Source organism: Denticeps clupeoides, chromosome 5 (genome assembly GCF_900700375.1).
Source record: "Denticeps clupeoides chromosome 5, fDenClu1.1, whole genome shotgun sequence".
Lineage (NCBI taxonomy): Eukaryota > Metazoa > Chordata > Actinopteri > Clupeiformes > Denticipitidae > Denticeps > Denticeps clupeoides.
In genome coordinates this window covers 29,343,890-29,364,782 of record NC_041711.1, presented here as the reverse complement: position 1 = coordinate 29,364,782, position 20,893 = coordinate 29,343,890, and the positions used below count along the sequence as shown (strand labels likewise).

The 20,893-nt window shown below is 47.1% G+C and overlaps 1 protein-coding gene across 1 annotated transcript in view; it reads left to right on the top strand.

Annotated features, from left to right (window-relative positions):
- The first annotated feature begins 3,009 nt into the window (after positions 1-3,009).
- The window catches only part of LOC114790349 (neural-cadherin), a 95,471-nt gene continuing 77,587 nt past the window's right edge, over positions 3,010-20,893 (top strand). The window contains exon 1 of the mRNA XM_028980338.1: positions 3,010-4,121. Within this exon, the coding sequence (XP_028836171.1) occupies positions 3,197-4,121 (925 nt within the window). The 5' untranslated portion in view covers positions 3,010-3,196. The remainder of the gene's footprint in view (positions 4,122-20,893) is intronic.

Below are 20,893 nucleotides of genomic sequence, written 5' to 3'. Positions count from 1 at the left end.
CGGAGAAACCCAACGCAAATTATAGCAATTTGCCCCGAGAGTGACTGCGACGGGGGAATTGATTTCTAGCCGAGTGCCATGTCACACGCATTCACGCCAGTCTTTCATCATATTTTGGTATGCCTCTCTGTGGAGAATGTGACAGGGATGGCGACGGGAGAGAAGCAATCTTGTGAACTTTTGAGTTTTTCTGTCTAAGGTCAACACAGCCGACAAGCCCTCTCGCTCTCTTTCTCTCTGTCTCTTTTTTTCCTGCATGACTGTCGCACTCAATCCCTTTCTTCTCTTCAGTCTTTTCTGTTTGAACGTCCCTCACACAGACACACACACACACACACACAAGTCCCCCCCCTCTCTTTCTCTCTCCCTCTCATTCTCTTCCCCCTTTAATCTGATCACTGACAGTCAAATTAATGCCAGGTGAAATCCCATCCCTGCCTGTCACATAATTCAGCTGGAATGATGCCTGTGTTCCCGTGTCCCCTCCCGGTGCGAGGAGAAACGTCTCCACGCCGACCGTGTGTGCAGGTGATCGCCATGAATCGGGAAGCGGCACAAACGCTTGTTTCGCTGCTGTTCCAAATTACACAGTCACAAGGCAAGTGGGCATTTTGAGGGTTATCTGTGATGCAGAACGCAGTGCAGACGGTCCACCCAGAACGTTAACACGACTGAAGCATGAATGTTTTGAAAAGGAAATGTGAGTGTAAATATTCTCATGTGCACAATTATTAGACAACTATCATTCTGCAGAATTATTATGCTACTAAACGGAATTATACAATTTGACAATTTCACCATTTTTTTTTTACATCCGTTAAAATGAGACTTATTGGCTCAAATTTCACAAATAAACATTTCTGTAATTCAGTGACCAATATAGCCACCCTTCTTCTTTTAATAACAGGAATCAGTTTTTTCCTGCTGTAGCTACTATACCTTCCCAGACACAGTTCAGAGAGGTGCACTGCTTTCCAGGACAGTGAATCTAACAGTTGAGGATAGGGATTAGGTCTGGTGAGGAAAGGGACCATGTCAGTATTCTTTCAGCTTGAAGACCTTTACTGGCTAGCCATGAAATGGAGTACCAAGATGCATACACTGGAGCATTGTCCTGCAAAAAAAAAACATGGTTTTCATGAAAGATGTGGACTTTTTCCTGTACCACTACTTGGAGAAAGTGTCTTCTAAAAAAATGAGTTCATTTTGAGACCTTCTAGAACCCAGAAAGGTCCAACCTTTCTTTCATTTCATGGCTGTGTATCACATGTGACAATCACTTCACTTTAAACCTACACATCTTTAATGATACTAGCCTACTGTCACGTCCATGGGGGCATGACGCGCCGGGTGAACGGAGAGGAGGACGAAGAGTGACGAAGAGTGACGAGGAATGACGAGGAATGAAGGACGCTTTCACCTGACATCACGAAACCGGGGTTTAATTAGTGAATCACAGGACAGGGGAGACATCCGAGACATAGACACTGGTGAACATGGAACATAACGTTAAAGACCTGACAGCGGACAGAAACGAACAGGGCAGCTTTATACAATTAACACAGGTGAAAACGATTAGGGAACATTACACAGGACAACAATGAAACTCCGGTCCGGATCCTGTTCCGGACAGGAGTAACCCCATTTCGGACCTTCTGCCCTACTGAGTCAAATTGGAACTCTGTGCCTGTTACTGATCCAGCCACAAGCCCATCCATCTGGTCCATCAAGAGTCACTCGTACCTCATCAGTCCGTAAAACCTTTGAAAAACGTGTCATGACATTTTAACTTGTGTCTTGTTCAGTGGGGGTTGGGTTTCGGCCCTCCTTATCTTGGCTGTGTGTCTGAGCATTGAACACCTTGTACATCTGGGCATTCAGACTCGCAGGTCTGGAATACGGTGGTACTGGAGGATAAAGGGCTACTTGTAAGTTCTCGCTTGATTCCTTGTTAACTTGCGTTAACTTGCGTCTTTTTGCTCAGTGTGGTTCACAGGCCGGCGCCGAGGGTCTTACCGCACGGCGCTGCATTCCTGTTGTTGATTTATGTCTGGCTAAACAGGTATGAAGATCAGATATTGGCTACAAACCACTCATGAACGTCTATCCTTAACTGCTTAGTCGTGTTGCTCTGGCTCACAGCTGCTGGGGCCGATCTGGGGACTCACCCAGGGCGGGGTACCAGTCCACTGTAGGGCACACACACACACACACACACACTATTCACTCACACACTCACACATACAGACAAGTCACCAATTTACCTTCATGCCCTCAGGAGGAGCCCGGAGACCCCAAAGCAAAACCTGTGTCAATACGGGGATGCAAAGTCTGCACGCGCAAGGTCCGAGCCCATCTCACAACCTTGAAGGTGACAGCTTATTGACAGAAAATAGTCAAATTATTGAGGCGGATGGGGCTCCACATTCCCCCTTATTTAAATGACAACATACCATGGTGTCCCTCCAGGTAGGAGTATTGCTTCATTATTATTTGCCAGCAAGCATGATGCATCATATTGAAAACAGGAAGTTATTAAGCATTTGAAACGTGAAAGTGAAGTGATTGTCATTGGGAAACACTGCAGCACAGCACACGGTGACACTACGAAATGTGTCCTCTGCTTTCAACCATCCCCCTTGGTGAGCAGTGGGCAGCCACGACAAGTGCCCGGGGAGCAGCGTGTGGGGACGGTGCTTTGCTCAGTGGGCACCTCACTTTCGGATTACATAGCTATAACAATATCGCATTCCACAAATAAATGAATTGTATTCTACCACTGTTAACCCCGTTCGAACCAACCCGCCCTGTTATAACGACAGTAACGAGCTCCGAATAAGCGCGGCTGCCCCCAACGTGCGACACCACCCTTACCGGGGGGGGCGGAGCCCTGCGGACGGCTCGTCGCCGATTGGCTGCACGTTTTGGGGGCGGGGACAACAGTACCACATGGAGGTTGTGCCGCGGCGTGTCAGCGACTGGAGCGCCGCTGCTCTTGAGTGATGCTCTTTCAGCGGACGCCACCAGACTTCACACTTTCTTCTAAATTTATTTCATGTTGTTTGTTTAGTAAAAAAAACAACTTATTAAAGTGTGTAAAACAGTTGGCTTTTAATTAACAAAGTCATCAATTTAATGCGTGTGCCAAGTTTCACACGGAGCAGGAGTGACTGAGAGCGGTTCATTTGATGGAACCATGAAAGCGCACCGAGGCGCCCGACATTTTCTCCCGCTTTTCGCCTTTGCTTTATTTTGTGCGGTCAGCGCCAGACGCCCGGCGTATCACGGACAGATCGCGGAGGACGCGCCCGTGGGCTCCGCGGTGGAGGGCTTACTTTTGCCGCGGCGGGCGGGCTGCGCGGACTCGGACCCGGGGCGGGACGCGGGCCGTCCCGCGCTGCGTGGCGCGGACGCCTCGCGGTTCCGCCTCGTGGCTCGGCCCGGGAGGGGGTTCGCCGTGCACACCGCCGAAACTTTGGACAGGGAGTTGAGGGCGAGCTACGCGCTGCGCGCACTGGTGCCGGGGTGCGGCGCGGCGGAGCTCCGCATCCAGGTGCTGGACGCGAACGACAACGTCCCCCGGTTCAGCCCGAAGCACCTGCGCGTGGAGGTCGGCGAGCTCACGCCGGTCGGGACCGAAGTGGTCCGCTTGCGCGCGGAGGACGGGGACACGGGGAGGAACGGGACGGTCCTGTATTACGCGTCCCCGCCGAACACCTACCTCCACGTGGTGGCCGAAACCGGCCAGGTGGTTCTCGCCAGCTCCCTGAAAAGTGTGCGCGGCACGACGGCGCTCATCTACGCCAAGGACCGGGGCGACGTCGCGCTGGGGAGCGAGCCCCTGGTCCTCCGCGTCGCCGTGACGCCCGCCGTCCTCGCCAAAGCCAGGAGTCCGAGGGCGGCGTCCGAGGACGTCCGCTACGCCGTCACCGTGCCCGAAGGCGCCAGGGCCGGGGACGTGGTCTTCACGATCCCCGACCAGAGGTTCGAGCGCAGGTGGTTCGAGCCGGTCCCGCGGCCCGGGTCTCCGGTGCAGGTGGAGCGCGACTCGGGCCGCGTCTTCCTGTCCCAGCGGCTGACGGCGGGCGCCGAGGTCGCGGTGAAAGTGCGGAGCGCCAGGGGTGAGTCTTCGTGTCGGAGCCGCGGGAACTTGTGGAATATGAGCTCTGGCGAATTGAAATGTTCATACTAAAAGGAAAAAAATGCCATGAATCCATGATTGTTTAAGTTATTGTATAAATGTATAAAGCCACTCCAGGAAGACCAATGTCCCACATGCTGGTCTGTGCAGGTGATGGAAATTGTACATGGTCAAAGGTGTCCTACAAGCTGTATAAAACCACTGAAACATGCACATTTTTACTCCCCCGGCAGCCTATGTCCCTGCTACCACGATCAGAAGTGTTTATTGCCGATGGGTCCTTCCCTGGCCAAAGAGAATCAAAGAGTTTTGCAAAATAAGCAAAATGCAGACATGCACAAATTTGCAACTGTACTCTGACATTTGCATTCACTTGTTAACATGCTTCAGGGATGAACGCAGCCTAATGCTTCATTGGATCAAGCTGACTGGTAAAACGATTTGCTGTGCCAAGGCACCGCGGTTTTGTTCGTGGTCGTGGCGAGGCCTGTTGAAGGATCCGATCCGGTCAATCACAGAGCCTGCGTCGACTGTTTGTTTGGAGGAATTAGGTCTGTTTACCCATGTGGACGGAGCAGCAGACGGAGCACATGTGGGCCAGCACCTCCTGGCCAGTCGGCCAGGGCGGGCTTGTTCAGGTGGAGGACGTGAGGGTTTGTTTATGTAGCACAGGGCCCATTCATCACTGAAGCAAAATGGCAGAGAAAGCCTCTGACAGCCTGGATTCAGTCGGGGTTTGTGCCTGTTTAGTGGAGGAAGATGAAATATCAAAGATGAATTATGAGTGTTTACAATAAAAAAAAAAAGCTTACTGGGTAAATATTTGAACCTTGGCGGCATACAGGCTCATTAATCATCATATTTAGTCATGCGGTAGCTTGACTAACATAATTTGCCTTGAGCTGATGACTAGGACACTGCTGATCTAGTCGGCTGATTTCATACGCAGTGGGAAAAATTCCGACGTTGACACAATGGTCAGTGGCAGAGTGGTGGGCTGTGCTTATTTCTATATCATATTTCAATACATTTCTGTCTGTTTTAGTTGAGGGTACTGAGGCTGACATCATATTCTTGTCACACTGATCTTTGTGTCTAAGGCTCTATATTGAGTTATAATTTCATTATTGTCTACGTGGACGCTGTTAAGAGATAGAATAATAATAAAACTTTGGCAGTAAAACTCCTGAACAAGGCTGTAACTTTGGTATCCTGTTTGGTCTCTAGATGCACTCATGGATGGATGTTTCCCCAAATACACATGTGGGGGAGACAAGCCAATGCAAAGGTCTTTTGGGACATAATTATTCTTGAAACGTTGTCTAGCGTGTTCTGTGTGAGGATTTTGAAGTGTAATGTTTATTTTCACCTGATCAAATGGGAGCTTTTGGATGAAGTGGTCCCATCTGTGTGCGCCTGGCTGGATGCTCTCCCACTCTGCATCACTCCTCCCTCTTTGTCTTTGAATTCTGACACTCAATGCAGCTTCTGAAGCACCTTCTGCAAAAGTAGGACAGACATATACTACTTTTTCTTTAAATTCCTTATTGTTGGAGCAAAACACTACTGGCAGAGCAACACACACAGATAATATTTCATTTTTGCATTTTAGTTCTACTCTGTCCTATTGCTAAGACAGTTATAAAAAGTTTTTGATTACTATACACTGTTTGCATTAAGGATGTGCGTTGTGTTTATTTTTAGGTTGACTATATATGCATGTGTGATTCACCCTGGTGTCAGATAGCATTTAATTAACAAGCCACTCGTCCAGTAGCTTAGAAGATTGCTCTGCAACCTTTAAAATTATGATGCAGTGTGCATTTGCGTGACTGCAGGGCAAAGCTTTAATCCTCCCGAAGGAGAGCCCTGTGGTGCTTCCATTGGCTTGGCAAACACTCATAATGGCTGGGGCGCAGTATGGGTGGAGAGATATTTGGCATGGTTCATCGAGCTATTACAAGCATTTCATTCCCACCCCGGAGGTTTTGGTGCACACGTGGAGGTTTGAAATTCACACAAGCAACAAGTTAGTCTTTGATAAAAACAAAGAGACTGCGATTAGCTGAAAAAGAACAAGTAAACCAATATGATGAAAAATGACAATTCTTAATTGTTATGAAAGGCCGGGTGAAAAAAATCCCATACTCACCAAAAATTGCCACAGACTCCTCAAATCATCTTTCTGATAAATCAAAGTATTGATCCTTACAAAGGATGCAAGAAGACAACAAATTTGTGTTCGTTTCCACTGTTTCTAATGGTATTAACCAGAAAAAGAAGGCCCCTCCTACTATAAAGCACATGGGTGGAGCATTAATGTCCCATGATCTTTGGGGTAATTTGTACATGTCAGTGTCATGAATAATACATTAAATGTCCCCTGATATTAATTTTTTCGCATTTATATCAGCCTTTGTGGCCCCCTAATACTGTATTTGAAGTGTCTTATTGAAATTCAGCCTTGGTGCAGAATTACAGCCACTTTGAGCCAGTCCCACGATGAGATTTCTCCAGGACGCGCCGTTTTGGTGTCTGTAGCTTTAAATGCTAATGATTAGGAGAGTGGTGGGACGAGGAGGAGAGTGGCCTATAGAAGTTGTGAGAACACCTTTCACCAACCACAACGTTGTCTGCATTTCTTCCATTGTGCCGCTCTCTGAACGGCAAAGCAGAATGGCCAAAGCACTCTTTACACCTGTCGCCATTTCTAGACACTGCAGGTCCAAAGACAGGCCAGGGGAACTCTTAGAAGAACATTTGAACTATATCTTCACATTAGGAAATAGTGCAGATAAGTGTGTTCAGACATTTGCGCGCTACACAGACTTCTTGGAGACCAGGGTCACCGGTACTCAATACATTTTTAGTTAATGAAGCACTAATGACTTACAACCGAATATGGACTAAATTAGGTCTGTTCAGACTGAAGGCGAGTGGGTCTTGATCCATCCCACCCTCCCGCCCACTTATTTGATGCTGTTGTCCTGCTCAGGCCCAGCACTTGCTGCCATGATGAAATAAATGGCACAGCCGGTAAATGACACAGAAATGAAATGACTGAATGCTTTCAATTCTTCCTCATGTCAAACATTCATGTGTAGATGGATTAAAAAAAAAGTATGTATGAATATCTGATTGGTCAATCAGCTGGACTCATACAACACTTCAAAGAGCAATTTTTCCTTCAAGGCAATATCTGAGGATAGGAGCACCGAGTTGAAGGCCGCCTCGCATGTGACACAAGTGATTTATAAAATGTGATTTCAATCAGTTCTCCAGCCGAGCTGGAGATATGTGTAGATGCCACTTCTAAACGGTATGAGAAGCAATCGTATAATAATCCATAGAGACGGAGGTTTTTTGTTTCCTTTGCCTACAAACCATCTTAACTTTGTCACAAGTTTCTCAGGTGTTCTCTGTTTACTCCGTCTTTGTTCTTCCAGGAACGGCTACACTCTGCTCAGGGTTTCGGTGGCAGCGTGTGATGGCCGAACTCCTGATGGAGCTTCCTCTGTGACGCGAGCTCCTCTCAACCCCCAATTATCTTTCAATCCTGCCTCTCTCCCCTGCTGGCCGCCTGACATGATGAGTGTGCTGTAGGTGTAATTAGGCCTTGTGCCCTTTTGTCTCCCACGTGCACTCAGTCACTCACAAGAGCGGCTCCCCCCCACCGCGCGCCCAGACTAGCGCTCAGGTCCGCTGTCACCTCCTGTTAGGCTGCAGACACCCGCACCAGCCAGCGAGGAGCTGGGGGACCAGCAATAACGGCCTCGGTGGGACGCGGTGGGCCAGGACGTTAGATGTTCGCCGACGGGAGTCCAGGTCACTGGTCAACATGTCTGAACTGGGCGGACACTCTGTAACTAGCTCTGTGTCTAGCAACTCTGTGTCTAGCATTTACATTTACATTTACAGCATTTATCAGACGCCCTTATCCAGAGCGACTTACAATCAGTAGTTACAGGGACAGTCCCCCTGGAGCAACTTGGGGTTAAGTGTCTTGCTCAGGGACACAATGGTAGTAAGTGGGGTTTGAACCCGGGTCTTCTGGTTCACAGGCGAGTGTGTTACCCACTAGGCTACGACAACCCAATCGTAGCCTAGTGGGCTCCAGTCGACTAGCCGAGACTACTACCACCTTTAAGAAGCGGTTGAAAACCCACATTTCAGACAGATTTACACTTACACACGCACATGCACACACACTGCACAAAAAAGAAAAAAAACATATACACATACATACATACATACATACATACATACATATACACACACACACACACATATATATATATACATTTGGATAAAAGTGTCTGATTTTTTATTATTTGCTGATTAAACGTGGCCAGTGTGATTCCGGGAAGCGCCCTCCGGCCACGTTATCCTCACCGTGATTCACTGTGCGCCAAGGTAGAGCGACTCTGTGGGGAAAACGAATGTGCCGGGAGAAGGAAGTGCTCTTTCCGTGAATGTCACATTGAGATGACAGGCTGAATACCCGATCCTGTTTATTTTATCCGCTCGGCCCGGCTCTGACTCGGGCTCCGGCAGGACCCGCGGCGTCCCGGCCGTTCTGCTTTTAATTCGTACAATTAGTCCCTTTTCACATCTGCTGCGTCGGGGCCCGAGGACACGGCGAGAAGTGCGCGCGCGTGTAGATGTCCATTATACCAACGTGCGAAACGAGGGGGATTCATTCTGGCTGTGCGCGCAAGCCGGCGGGGGTGTGTGTGCGCATTTTAAGGCAGGGAACGCTGCAGGATGCGGAGGAACGGCACCATTACAGAATAGCTGCGAACGGGGCCCCGGAGAGCCGCCCCTGGTCAGCTGGCATCAGCGTGCTCCGAGGGGGCAGCGTGGAAGAGGGGTGGCTGCGGCCGAGGGCCCATCAGGCCGATTCGCTCCGTCCCCCTATACCTGCCTCCCTGTACCCTTTTAGAAACTTTCTTGTTCCCATTCTTGCTACTCGGCTTGATTAAGTGAAGTGATTGTCACACGTGATACACGGCAGCACAGCACACAGTGCACACAGTGAAATTTGTCCTCTGCATTTAACCCATCACCCTGAGTGAGCAGTGGGCAGCCATGACAGGCGCACGGGGAGCAGTGTGTGGGGACGGTGCTTTGCTCAGTGGCACCTCAGTGGTACCTTGCCAGATCGGGATTTGAACCGGCAACCTTCTGATTACGGGGCCGCTTCCTTAACCGCTAGGCCACCACTGCCCCAAACATGACGCGTGCTGAGTGGGAAGCGCTGCTTTGTTACAACACCGCGTCCGCTGAGAGTAAATGCAGTTCGCGGCACTGTAAATGAGGGTACTCTATCAAAAGCAGCCCCATGCCGCTCGCTCTCTCTCTCTCTCTCTCTCTCTCATTCCCGTTCTGTCCATCCCTCTGGCCCTGTCTGCATTTTCTGTGTTTGTTTTGATCCCTTTGTCCACATCCTGTCCTCCTGGTTAATTGAACTTCATGCCACAGCAGAGAGCCCAGCCCACCCTCGTGTTATAATAGGTTATTGACAGGGTACACAGGGTGGCCCAGGGGATGGCATTTTTAATGATGACACAGGACAAGGTCGTCGGTGTCCCCTACCAAAACCCCAGCCCCCCCCCACCACCACCACCAAAACAGCAAGCGCTGCGGTGAGCTGTTTACTGGGGAACTCGAAGCATCCGCCATCACTTTCACTGCCACTTTTGATCTTAATTGTTGAATTTGACATGCTTGCAGGGATTTGTGTTAATTCCCAGAGAGCAGCAGTGTCACCGTCACTCTGTATCTCTTCCCTGCCTTCCATCATCTCTCCTTCTCTAGTGTTGTAGTTTTTTTTTTTTGGGGGGGGGGGGGGGGGGGGGGGGGGGGGGGGGATCTCTCGCTCCCAATTGAAAAAAAGGAAATTGCACTTGAAACACTTTCAATTTAAACAACGCTGATCTGGGATTTCAGCGGAAAATTTGTTTATCAAAGCTGGCGATGGCTTCTGTGAATCCAATTGAAGAAGAATGCGAAAAAGGATAAAGGCAGCGGGAAAAAAACCAAAAAAAAACCCAAAAACAGCCAGCAGACAGTGAGGCATTTAGAGTCCTATTCCGGCCTCGATGCACTTGCTTCCATTAAGAGATCAATGAAAAATGGATGTCCTCTTTCATGTGGAGGCCGAGGCTGGTGGAAACACGGCATGTGTGAAAATTTAGCTTTGCCGCAGAAGTACATGAGGGGCGGTTTGTTGCAGTTGTTGCATTGTGCGAGGTGCGATGTGGCTCAGGCTGCAGTTTAACCAATGGCTTTTTGTGAATCATACGGAACGCTGGACACTTATTCCACCACCTTTGATTGATGCTGGCCGGGAGGAGGAGTCGAGGTACGTTACACTAGAGTTACAGTCATGGGGGAGTCTCTCCACGCGGCTCTCTGTCATGCCCAAACCTGGTTATTCCACGGGCCTCTGCTTTTAACCATCACCCTTGGTGAGCAGTGGGCAGCCATGACAGGCGCCCGGGGAGCAGTGTGTGGGGACGGAGCTTTGCTCAGTGGCACCTCAGTGGCACCTTGGCAGATCGGGATTCGAACCGGGGCCGCTTCCTTAAGGCCCCCACTGCCCCACCAGGCCACCACTGCCACCACTGTCTCACCAAAACCCACCAGGTTTAAGCAGATAGGACTTTAATTAGATCGTTTAATATGTTCAGTCCACTGCTCTTTGGTGGTTCTTAATCCCACCCGGTGACTCCCGCTTGCTTATCTTTGTCCCTGTTTAACCCGAGTGTGTGAATGGAAGCGGGTTTCTCTGGCCATTGTTAGTAATGCAACTAGGCCGGAGGCATGACCCAAATAGCCTATGAACACCTGGTCTTCTGAGCTCAGTGCTCACGGCTGGAGGCACACCTGCACCATGGAACCATGTACAGTCACCCCCCCCACCCCACACACACACACACAGATCCTCAGAGTGTATATTTTACATATATGCACTCCCCACTCTGTATACAAAAAAACCACACACACACAGAGGTACATTACAATGTAAATATTCACACGCTTTACTCTTCCCCTTCCCTCACCACCCCAGCTGTGTTCAGAGTGTGCAGGGTGTGTTCAGAGAGTCCGATGGCCTAATGAATGTAGGGGATAGCTGGACTGCACATCAACCCGTGTGGAAGTTCCTGGACTGCTGAACCGAGATGGGAAATCAATATTATGTAAGGACAGAAGTTGAAATCCCTTCTGTGTTATTACTGATTTCATGCGGGACGGCAATACAGTCAGAGTTCTATTTGCATACTGTTTCGGAGCTCTCTTTTTGAAATGCCAACTTCAAAGGGGAAATAAAGTGGCAGAAAAAAGGGCTCGTTTAAAGATTTAAAGGCTGCAGAAATCAATTAAGCAAATATGCAAGGAGCTCTTTGCATATGCGCGGCAGAAAATCAACAAACAAACGCGGCTAGTTGGAGGGTTCACATTCAATTCAAGGCTTTCTTTTGGAGATGTGAGCAAACAGCGCCGATTCTCCGGCCCGCCCTCTAATTATTAAATCAGCACACAGCATCTGAGTTGAGTTTTTTTGTCTGTCTAGATTAATCTAGATTAATCATCAATGTTTTGAATTCACATGAATCACATCTCATTTGCATACAGGTTTGAAATGACTTTATTGACCATTCAGGAAGCTCGAATTTCTGTAAAAGGTTAACACAAGTATGAGTTCTAATACTGATGACTTAACATTCCAAGGCTAAGAAATTGCCAGAAATTCTTTAGGTGCAGGTGAACAACTTTTTATAAAGACAGCTCCAATTTCACCCCCTTTCTTGCCTTGTATTGCAGTGTAGTGGTCTTTGGCGATCTGTCAAAACTACACACTTTATGAATACTGTAGTCTAGTTTTAGCCAATTACATTACATCTGAGTATTACATTGACATTTTAGTACCAACAAACAATTTGTACATTTTGAATGATGACAGTGTCCCATGACTGCCAACGAAGAAGGAGAAAAGTAATATTAAATGAGTAATTAAATCCTAAAAAAGTTAGTGAAACACACTCTGGAATGCACACCAAATAAAGACCCGAATGAGAGTTTCACAGAGGAGAATGCTGTCGAAAAACTATACGTTTGTGAGAGTCAGGTCACAGTGGATACAAACACAACCAAGGACAACCAAAACTCTTTGGCGATAGCAGTTATACTAATTCCAACAACCATTGTAATAACAGCGAAACAAGAGCAAATCCAAGTTGTGCCCTATTCTCACTGTCACTTGAAAGGAACGTTACAAATATGTTTTAATGTTGTAAATTTAGTTGTAGCTGGATACTCTACCGTCAAAGAATAGTAATTGTTTTTGTCATTGTATTACATAGCATAGCACAGCACAGCACATGGTGCACACAACAAGAAGTGTCTTCTGTATTTAACCCATTACCCACACTGTGCAGGGGACCAGTGTGTGGGGACGGTACCTTGCTCAGTGGAACCCTAGTGGCACCTTGATCTTTCAGGATATGAACAAGACTTCGATTATGAGTCCATTTCCTTACCTGCTAGGCCACTACTGCCCACTGGAAAGGTCTAGAGCATATTTCAACTGTGGACCAAGGTGAATCAGAATCAGTCCCTCCAGACCAACATGTGTTGAGGTTTGGGCAACTGGTCTGAGATGTTTCTCAGGTAGTTGTACAACACAAAAGCATCTTCTCTCTGCTGCAATTTTTCCCACAAATCTGTAATTATAGCACTATTATCACAGTACTGCGGGCTGGATGAATGACACTGGTGGACCAGAGGGAATGTAGCCTAGGCACAAAGCTCCAGCACCCACGCGCCCTGTTGCGTCTCAAAGGGGGGGGGGGTGGTCAGTCGTGTCCCATCACCTCTGTCCTCTGTGTTTTTCTCCCTCATCTTTCAGTACTCTTGTTCCCTTTACCTCTACAACTCTTCCAACGTCATTCCTCCATCTCTCTCTCTTTACACTGCTCAGTCCTCCCATCTCGCTCCGTCACCCCATCACTGATCTGATCTGCTGGCTGGGCCGGAACTCAGGAGGACTTTTTGCTGCACAGCCGCTTCCCTCCAGCACACTCATTCCCTGCCATTTATGAGGCGGCGAGGTAATCACGTTGCAGCAGGGGCTGCATCTTCCCTCTTTATCTTGAGTGTCAGTGTAAATGAATCCCCAGCTCCTGGCTGCTGTCCTCACACGTTTTTCCAATCAGCCCGTCACAGTGGAGGGCTAATGACGGGGCATCTGTCTGTCAGCTCGCACCAGTCAGCATTCGGCGGCGCAGTGAGGCAATGTACTGTCCAAACAGAACCATATGGCAGTCAGCATGGCGCAGCAGCATCAAAATGGTGCCGCCTTAAATCGGCACCGTATGTATTTATTATCGCAGACGTGATGCGAGATGAATGAAAAAAACACGTTGGCCATATTGAGTCTGGTCAGCTTTACACAAATGAATGCAGAGTACATCAAAATGCCCCACCCCCACCCCCAGAACAGACCGTTTATCACTAGGGGCCATATCCAAATGCATGGGCGAAGTGCTCTGAAGACAGACAAACAGCACGTCACTCGACCTGTGAGCAGGTTGTATTTTTATGGAGTTTTCTGTCTCTGTATTTCATAAAAAGGGTGGTAGTAGCCTAGTGGGTTAGACACTCGCCTGAGAACCAGAAGACCCAGGTTCAAATCCCACTTACTACCATTGTGTCCCTGAGCAAGACACTTAACCTTAAGTTGCTCCAGGGAGACTGTCCCTGTAACTACTGATTGTAAGTCGCTCTGGATAAGGGAGTCTGATAAATGCTGTAAATGTAAATGTAAATGTAAATGTCATACAGTTATTTTTTTAACGGCCCGGCTTCCCAGCAGAACACATCACATTTAAACAACACGTGCAATAAAGTGCACACATTACAGCAGCCCTTGATCAGGGCTGGGGTCTAGGAATGGACCAGAAATGGGGAAAGAGGGGTTACCACGTCAAGCAGCCTTATGCCGGTGTTTTTATGGTGTGTAAAGGGTTAGGGTTGATTTATGGATGGGTGGAGGAGAGGAAGGTAGGACCCTTGAAGTTTATTCCAGCCCTCCTCCTGCACAGTTAAGATAGGAGATGGAAGACTCTTTGTCTTCACCTGGACTTCAAAAAACGACCTCTGACCCCCTTCAGCCACTCCTGCCCGGGATCTGCTTACACTCCGTGCCTTCTGGCTGCTTGCTCGGGTCTCCTCCCTGTCTCTTAATCACAGGAGCGTGGGCGCGAACCGCGATTCATGGAGCAGTGGGTCTGGGAGCTGCCGATTCAGGTGAAGTGTTTGTCTAATGGAAACACAGCGGTGTTCAACGTGTACGTGCCTCCTGTGGAGATGTTCTTGCTCTTGTTTGGAAAAATCGATGTACTCCTGATTTTGGGTTACAAGAACTAAGCTTTTATTGCGTAAGCCAGAATGGGGGGAAAATAAGAAACCTAAATCAGAGAATAATGAAGGGAGCCTTTTACACCTCCCATTGTAATTGGAGGCTACTTGGTTTAAGTGAATGTTTTACATTGGTTTCTGTTGGACAGCTAGAAGTGATTGGCTGCCTGTCCATCCTGGGCAGTTTCTCCGTGTCTCCGCACAGAAAATGAAAGAGAGGGCGAGATGAGGCCTGGGGAATTTATGCCTCCTATCACAATCCTTTCATCTTCTAGTGCACACTGAAATAATTGAAAAGCATAGTTGTCACCATTTGATAGCACTTTTTGAATTAGACAAGTCTCTGTCATCAATAATTCAGTGTTCAAATGAGATGGCATTCATTACAGGGATCAGGGATTTTCGTCTCAAGTAGTCTAACTTTTTTTTTCTTCTTCATTTTTTTGTGCCTTTTTGCACACAGGGGAGGGATGGCTTACTTTTTAAAATGTATAATCCACTTAGTTAGAACAGTACATTAAATATGAGACTTATGGAAGCAGGACCTTCCTCTTGTCTTTCTGCCCGCTGGATGCAAACCTATTAAAAAGTCTGTTAGACACGCTTCCTGACGGGCAGCAGCCATGAAAGTCCCCGTCCACGTGAAGTTCTTTAATGTGCAGTCTTGCATTGGCCATAAAATACGGTCCTCGTGAGAACCAGATGAACAGAAGCTCTCTTGACCTTTGAACCTTTCAGGTGTCAGACATTGCTGGCCCTCTGGCCCAGTTGTGCGAGGGCGTCGAGGGAAAGGGGTGAAATGGGAAGCCCAGGGATATTTTGTGGTTGAACGGCTAGCTCTGCATGGGGGAACGGAGCCTTTTTTCTGCTCTCCGCCACAGTCTTTTGCTCAGAAAGCGTGTTAGTGCTGGGGCTGGAGAGCTCTGTGGCTAAAGGGCAAGAGCTGCCTGCCAGACAGAAGATCTGAAGAAACCGAAGTCCCTAACTCAAGCCTACATTAGTCTAAATTTGGCTGATGAAGTCAATTGGAATTAAATTGATGACTGATTCACAAATGTTATATTATTATCATTAATATTATTTAATTAATAGACACTTTAGCTGACTGAAATGAAACATGCATGTCCTTAAACATGCTCGTGACTAAAACTCAAGTATATTTTCCTATAAGTTTCTGTTTGAGGAAGACACTAATTAGAACTAAAAAGTTCTTCATATGACCTCTGAAGTCTACGCCCCATCTTTCTTATCCCGTAAAAGAACGAGATGATTTGTAGGCATAGAGAACCTTTCAACTCAAAGCAGAACCATATGGGAACAATATGGCAGTGAAAAGAGTTTCCTTAAGATCAGAACTCTTGGCCATGCTCAGGTCTGAGTGGATGCCTCCTCTTTCATGCTTTCATTCTCCTGTGTTCTCAATTATCAGAATGCAGGAGACAATCTTGCTGTAGTATTAGATGTTGATATAAGTCTGAATATTGGAATGAATTACAGTTACTGCTACATTATTCCTGTCAGATCTCATATATTTATTTACACCAATCAAGTTTAATGGGTTATTTATTACAGGAAACAGGATGAGACTGAAATATAAGGTCTGGACCAATTAGAAACTGATTAGCTATTTTAGATTTGAATTTTTAAAATCGAATAGATTTTAATGTAGCTTGAGCAAACAAAGTCTCAGTGTGCAATCGGAGTAGCTTACACGTTTGTCACTATGATAAAAGATGTGAGGTGTTTGGAAGATCCCAGCTAAACCCTAAAAATATATGTGTTCCAAATATTCTAGTTTCTGACAGCAGGTGCATCTCCGTGGAGCTGCAAACCGGCTGCCAGCAGTTGCTAGCTGTAAGATGATTCTCTGATTGTGGTTGTTCTGTGCCCGGCGTGTGTGTTTATTGTGCTTCTTGTCAAACCCCCAGGTGTCATGTTAGATAGACCCGCACAATACTGCTTTCCATAACTTGAAAGCACAGCTGATCTTTCATCTGTTTCCTCATTCTTTCACATTTTTCACTGTTCACAGTTGTAGTGGCTGTAGTAGAAGCGTGAGGGATGGCTCTCATGGCATGTACATACCCGTACCTGTGTCCCATACCTTGAAATAATTATTGCTCACCCACTTAAAGACAACGTTTGCTCTGCATCTCCATGTGTAATTTGTGGCTTGGAAAGTGATAGGATCAGAGTGAACGTTAGTGACTCGATTGTGTTACAGTGGAAAAAAGATCCCGGCTCATGCAAAACACACACAGACACACACAGACCCACTGCAGGAGGTGACAGATGTCGACTGGAGCAGCAGGACATAGGCGGAGCCCAGAGTTGACAGGTCACCTCTAACACCAACCCACCCATACATTTGCACAGACTTAGTTTAATTAAGCAATGAATTGAATGAAAGTACAAACACACACACACACACACATGCACAGAATACACACAATCATCTCTGGCTGCATTTGTTTCCTGTGTGTATGTGTGTGTGAAAAGTGCCACCCCAATGTGTGTCATGTCCACCGGCTTAGATAATACTGTGCACTAGTGTCTTTGTTTGCACTAACGTGTGCCCGTGAACGAGGTTCTGCATTGATTAGGTTCTCCCTCCACTTTCTCAGTTTGGGGAGATGAAGAACAGAGGCGTTTTTTTTTCTAGCAGACCTCTTCCCATTGAAGTCCTCCTTGTTTACCACCTCTGTTAAACACATGAGTCTTCGCGCACTAAAAGCAAGACACATACACTCACGCATAAGTGTTCACTTTTTGCTTTTATGCCAGTGGTCAGGGGGCATACGACCAGCAGCAGCATTAATGACATTTTCTGGGGCGCCAGATGAGGATTTTACTGCCCAAAGCTCCCCGGAGTCAACAGAGCGGCCAGATAACAAAAGCTCGGTAGCAAATAAACTCAAGATCCTCTTTCATTATTTTTCCGCCCACTAAAATGGACGTGACGACGCGGTCTCCAAAAAAGATGCGTGAATTAAGTTTTTTTTCTTTCTTTTTAACACCCAGAGGAAATGACAGATATGTAAGACATTTTTTTTTTCTTTTTCTTCTTCCTAAGCATTCACTTTTAATTATGGCGTAGCAGTCAATTTTCAGGTTGAACTGCCGAAAAGAGCAGCATGAAAATTGCCACAGAGTATTTGGGGCGTTATCTTGGGCAAGGTTTAGCTGAACACACATATTTGCAGTGAGTAACAAGTCCAACCTTTGAAGTCTTCGCGCGAGGGGCCGTCTTTGATGTTCTCAGCCTGCCGCATTTCTGCTGGGAGACCTGACAGTGAGGAGCTCGATGGAGAAGACATTAGCTCCCTCCTGGCCCCGAGTGCAGCGAGATAAAAGGCAACGTGCCCGTTCCGTCTCGCCCAGTAACGCAGCTGCCGTGCTTTGGTTTAAGCTGGGTCGCACTGGGCTATAGGGAGCAGACAACTGAGCTGGGACAAGAAACTGTGTTCTTCTTTTGAAGCCTACAATAAATACAATGCTGTCAGTTCTGTTTAACATACGTTTGGAGTGAGTAAGGTGCCAAGTGAATGCTTTTTCCACTCAGCGTTCTTCCCATAAGCCTTTGCTCATTGCCTGGGCTTCAGACAGGTCCAGTCTGATTATTAAATGTCAGCAAATGCATGTCAACCACATTTATTTGTTCATACATCTTTTAAGACACATAGATTAACATTCATTGCACCTCGCGGCCACTCAGCTAGCCAGAGGTTTGGCACATATCTTGCAGAAAAATAAAGGATGCCTACCATAGCAGGGCTTTGCCACCATAACTTTAACCCACGGTCTCAATAAAGTATGGCAAATCCTACCATATATCTGAAATTCAGTATTAAATCTGGTAATGAAATTAGCATCAACCTTTGCATTATATTAAATTTGATGTGTGTTGCAGAGAATGTTCACCGGCAAACATATTAGTTTTACTATTAGTTTTGAACTCTTTTTTCATTAATATATTTGAGCCATGCATTTGAATCCCCCCACCCGTGCCTGTACTTTTACAAACTCTTACTGATCCTCAATGCTCCACTACAAGCTTCCATTTCTGATAGGCTCAGATTCTGCTTGTATTACCCAATCATCCCATTAAATCAATCTAGTGGCATTTTCATACTAAACAGGGATGGGATGATGAACTCGCATAAAAGGGACAAAAAAGCTCTTCTGTCAAACAAATCCAGGTGGCATCAAAAAAGTATAACAATGCGAAAACAATACATAAACTGAGCTCAAAGCTCAAAAAGGGCGAAATAAAACTGTAGTGACGGGAGGATGGGGGATGAAAAGGATGTCAACATGTAGTGAAATCCATGTTGAAGACGTTTACAAAATTACAAAGCAGACTAACGGCAGTTAAGTGAACACAACAAAATGTGTCCTCTGCATTTAACCATCACCCTTGGTGAGCAGTGGGCAGCCATGACAGGCGCCCGGGGAGCAGCATGTGGGGACGGCGCTTTGCTCAGTGGCACCTTGGCGGATCGGGATTCGAACCGTCAACCTTCTGACTACGGCGCTAGGCCACCTCTGCACTGTGTTACGATGTTTGTTGTAATGGTGCTATGAGCTGTGTGCAGGATGTTGACTCCAGCTTTAGTCATGTGTGTGGCACAGCGAGGTGCATTGAGCCTCATCAAGATGCAGCTTGGCGCGCAAGGTACCGTGTTCCACTCGTGCTTTTATTTGTCTGTTTGTTTGCTCATCTAAGACTCCATCTCTCCCAGAGTCCCCTGGCATGAACTGGAGTTTGTCTTTTCCTCTGTATCTGTATTCCAATTCACTGCACCGCATGTGTGTGTGTGTGTCTGCATTTGGCTCAGCATCCTTGTTCGTGGAGATCCTGGAGAATCCCTTGGTGATGAATTGTTTGGCCGGAGTTTGAAGCGAACATTTATGTAGCTGCTCAGTCCACTGGCAATTGCACTCGATGTTGTCTGATGTCTTTATCACGATTTCCACAACTGTAATTTTTGACAGGCTTCCAGAAAATTGAACATCCATATCTTGTTTGTAAAGTGCTCTTGACCCTCATGAAGCTTCACCTGTGGAGATGTCTGTTTGTTCACATGGACCACTGGAAGCACGGAGGTTCATTCAGGCCATGTATAATTTACTGAGAATGGCAAATGATATGTCCAACAGGGAATATCTCTCACTCACTCTCTCTCTCTCTCTCACACACACACACACACACACACACACACACACACACACACAATTAAAGATAAGGGTGGTAGTAGCCTAGTGGGTAACACACTCGCCTATGAACAAGAAGACCCAGGTTCAAATCCCACTTACTACCATTGTGTCCCTGAGCAGGACACTTAACCCTGAGTGTGTCCAGGGGGGGACTGTCCCTGTAACTACTGATTGTAAGTCGCTCTGGATAAGGGCTCTGGTAAATGCTGTGAATGAATGTAAATGAATGTAAAGATAAAACACAAATATGGTGGCTACTTTGCTGTTTAGCCAGCTCAGCGAGGCTTGTGAGGATGCTGCATCCAAGCAATGATGAACAAGGTCATTATTGTTACGAACAGGATGTGTGTAAAAGAATATTGCTTGCCAGAACCAGTTCGAAGTGGAGCGCAGATTTAATTTCAATTTGAAAGATCCATTTTTTTTATTTTAAGTTTTGCATTAACCTAGTTACAACACTTATTACAACTCTAGATGCGTTTCTAACCACCTGTGCATGTCTGCATGGATTGACACGTTACATTACATGTGCATGTTTGTATGTGTGATTGTCCGCCGGCGCGCTGTGTACTGTCTCCTCCTGCACAAAGCCTCTTTTTCCCCTCTTCTTTGTGGATCCTCTCCTGCCTTGTTCTGACACTGATCTCTTTCATGCCGCAGCAGCAGAGAGCAGGCACATCTCCATTTCACAGACCCCGGCATCAGACCGAGGTTGTGTTGTGTCCAAAGACCTGCCAGATCAAAAAAAAAAAACCCGACTCCTCACTTCTAAAAGCACTCCAAAGCTGCATGACGATACCGAGCTCGGGCAAGCCCCGGAGCGCCAAAAACTGCACACCAGTCACCGCCGCCATGCCGAATTTTGGCATGAGACGCCCCATTCCAGACACTGACAGGCCTCTAAGTCTAAGGCCTCTCTGCCTGAGTTCGTAACGCGGCCTTCGCTGTGATGTCCTCAGAGAGAGAATTAAACTCGGCTTTGCCTCTTTTGTTTTTATGTTTCGTGGGTTATTTCCGTCGGATGTGTAAGAAAGCCCAGCTGAGGAGTAAACCTTCAGCTCTGCGCCGATGTCTGGCAGGGAAGTGTTTCTGGAAGGTTCTTAATGGGAGACA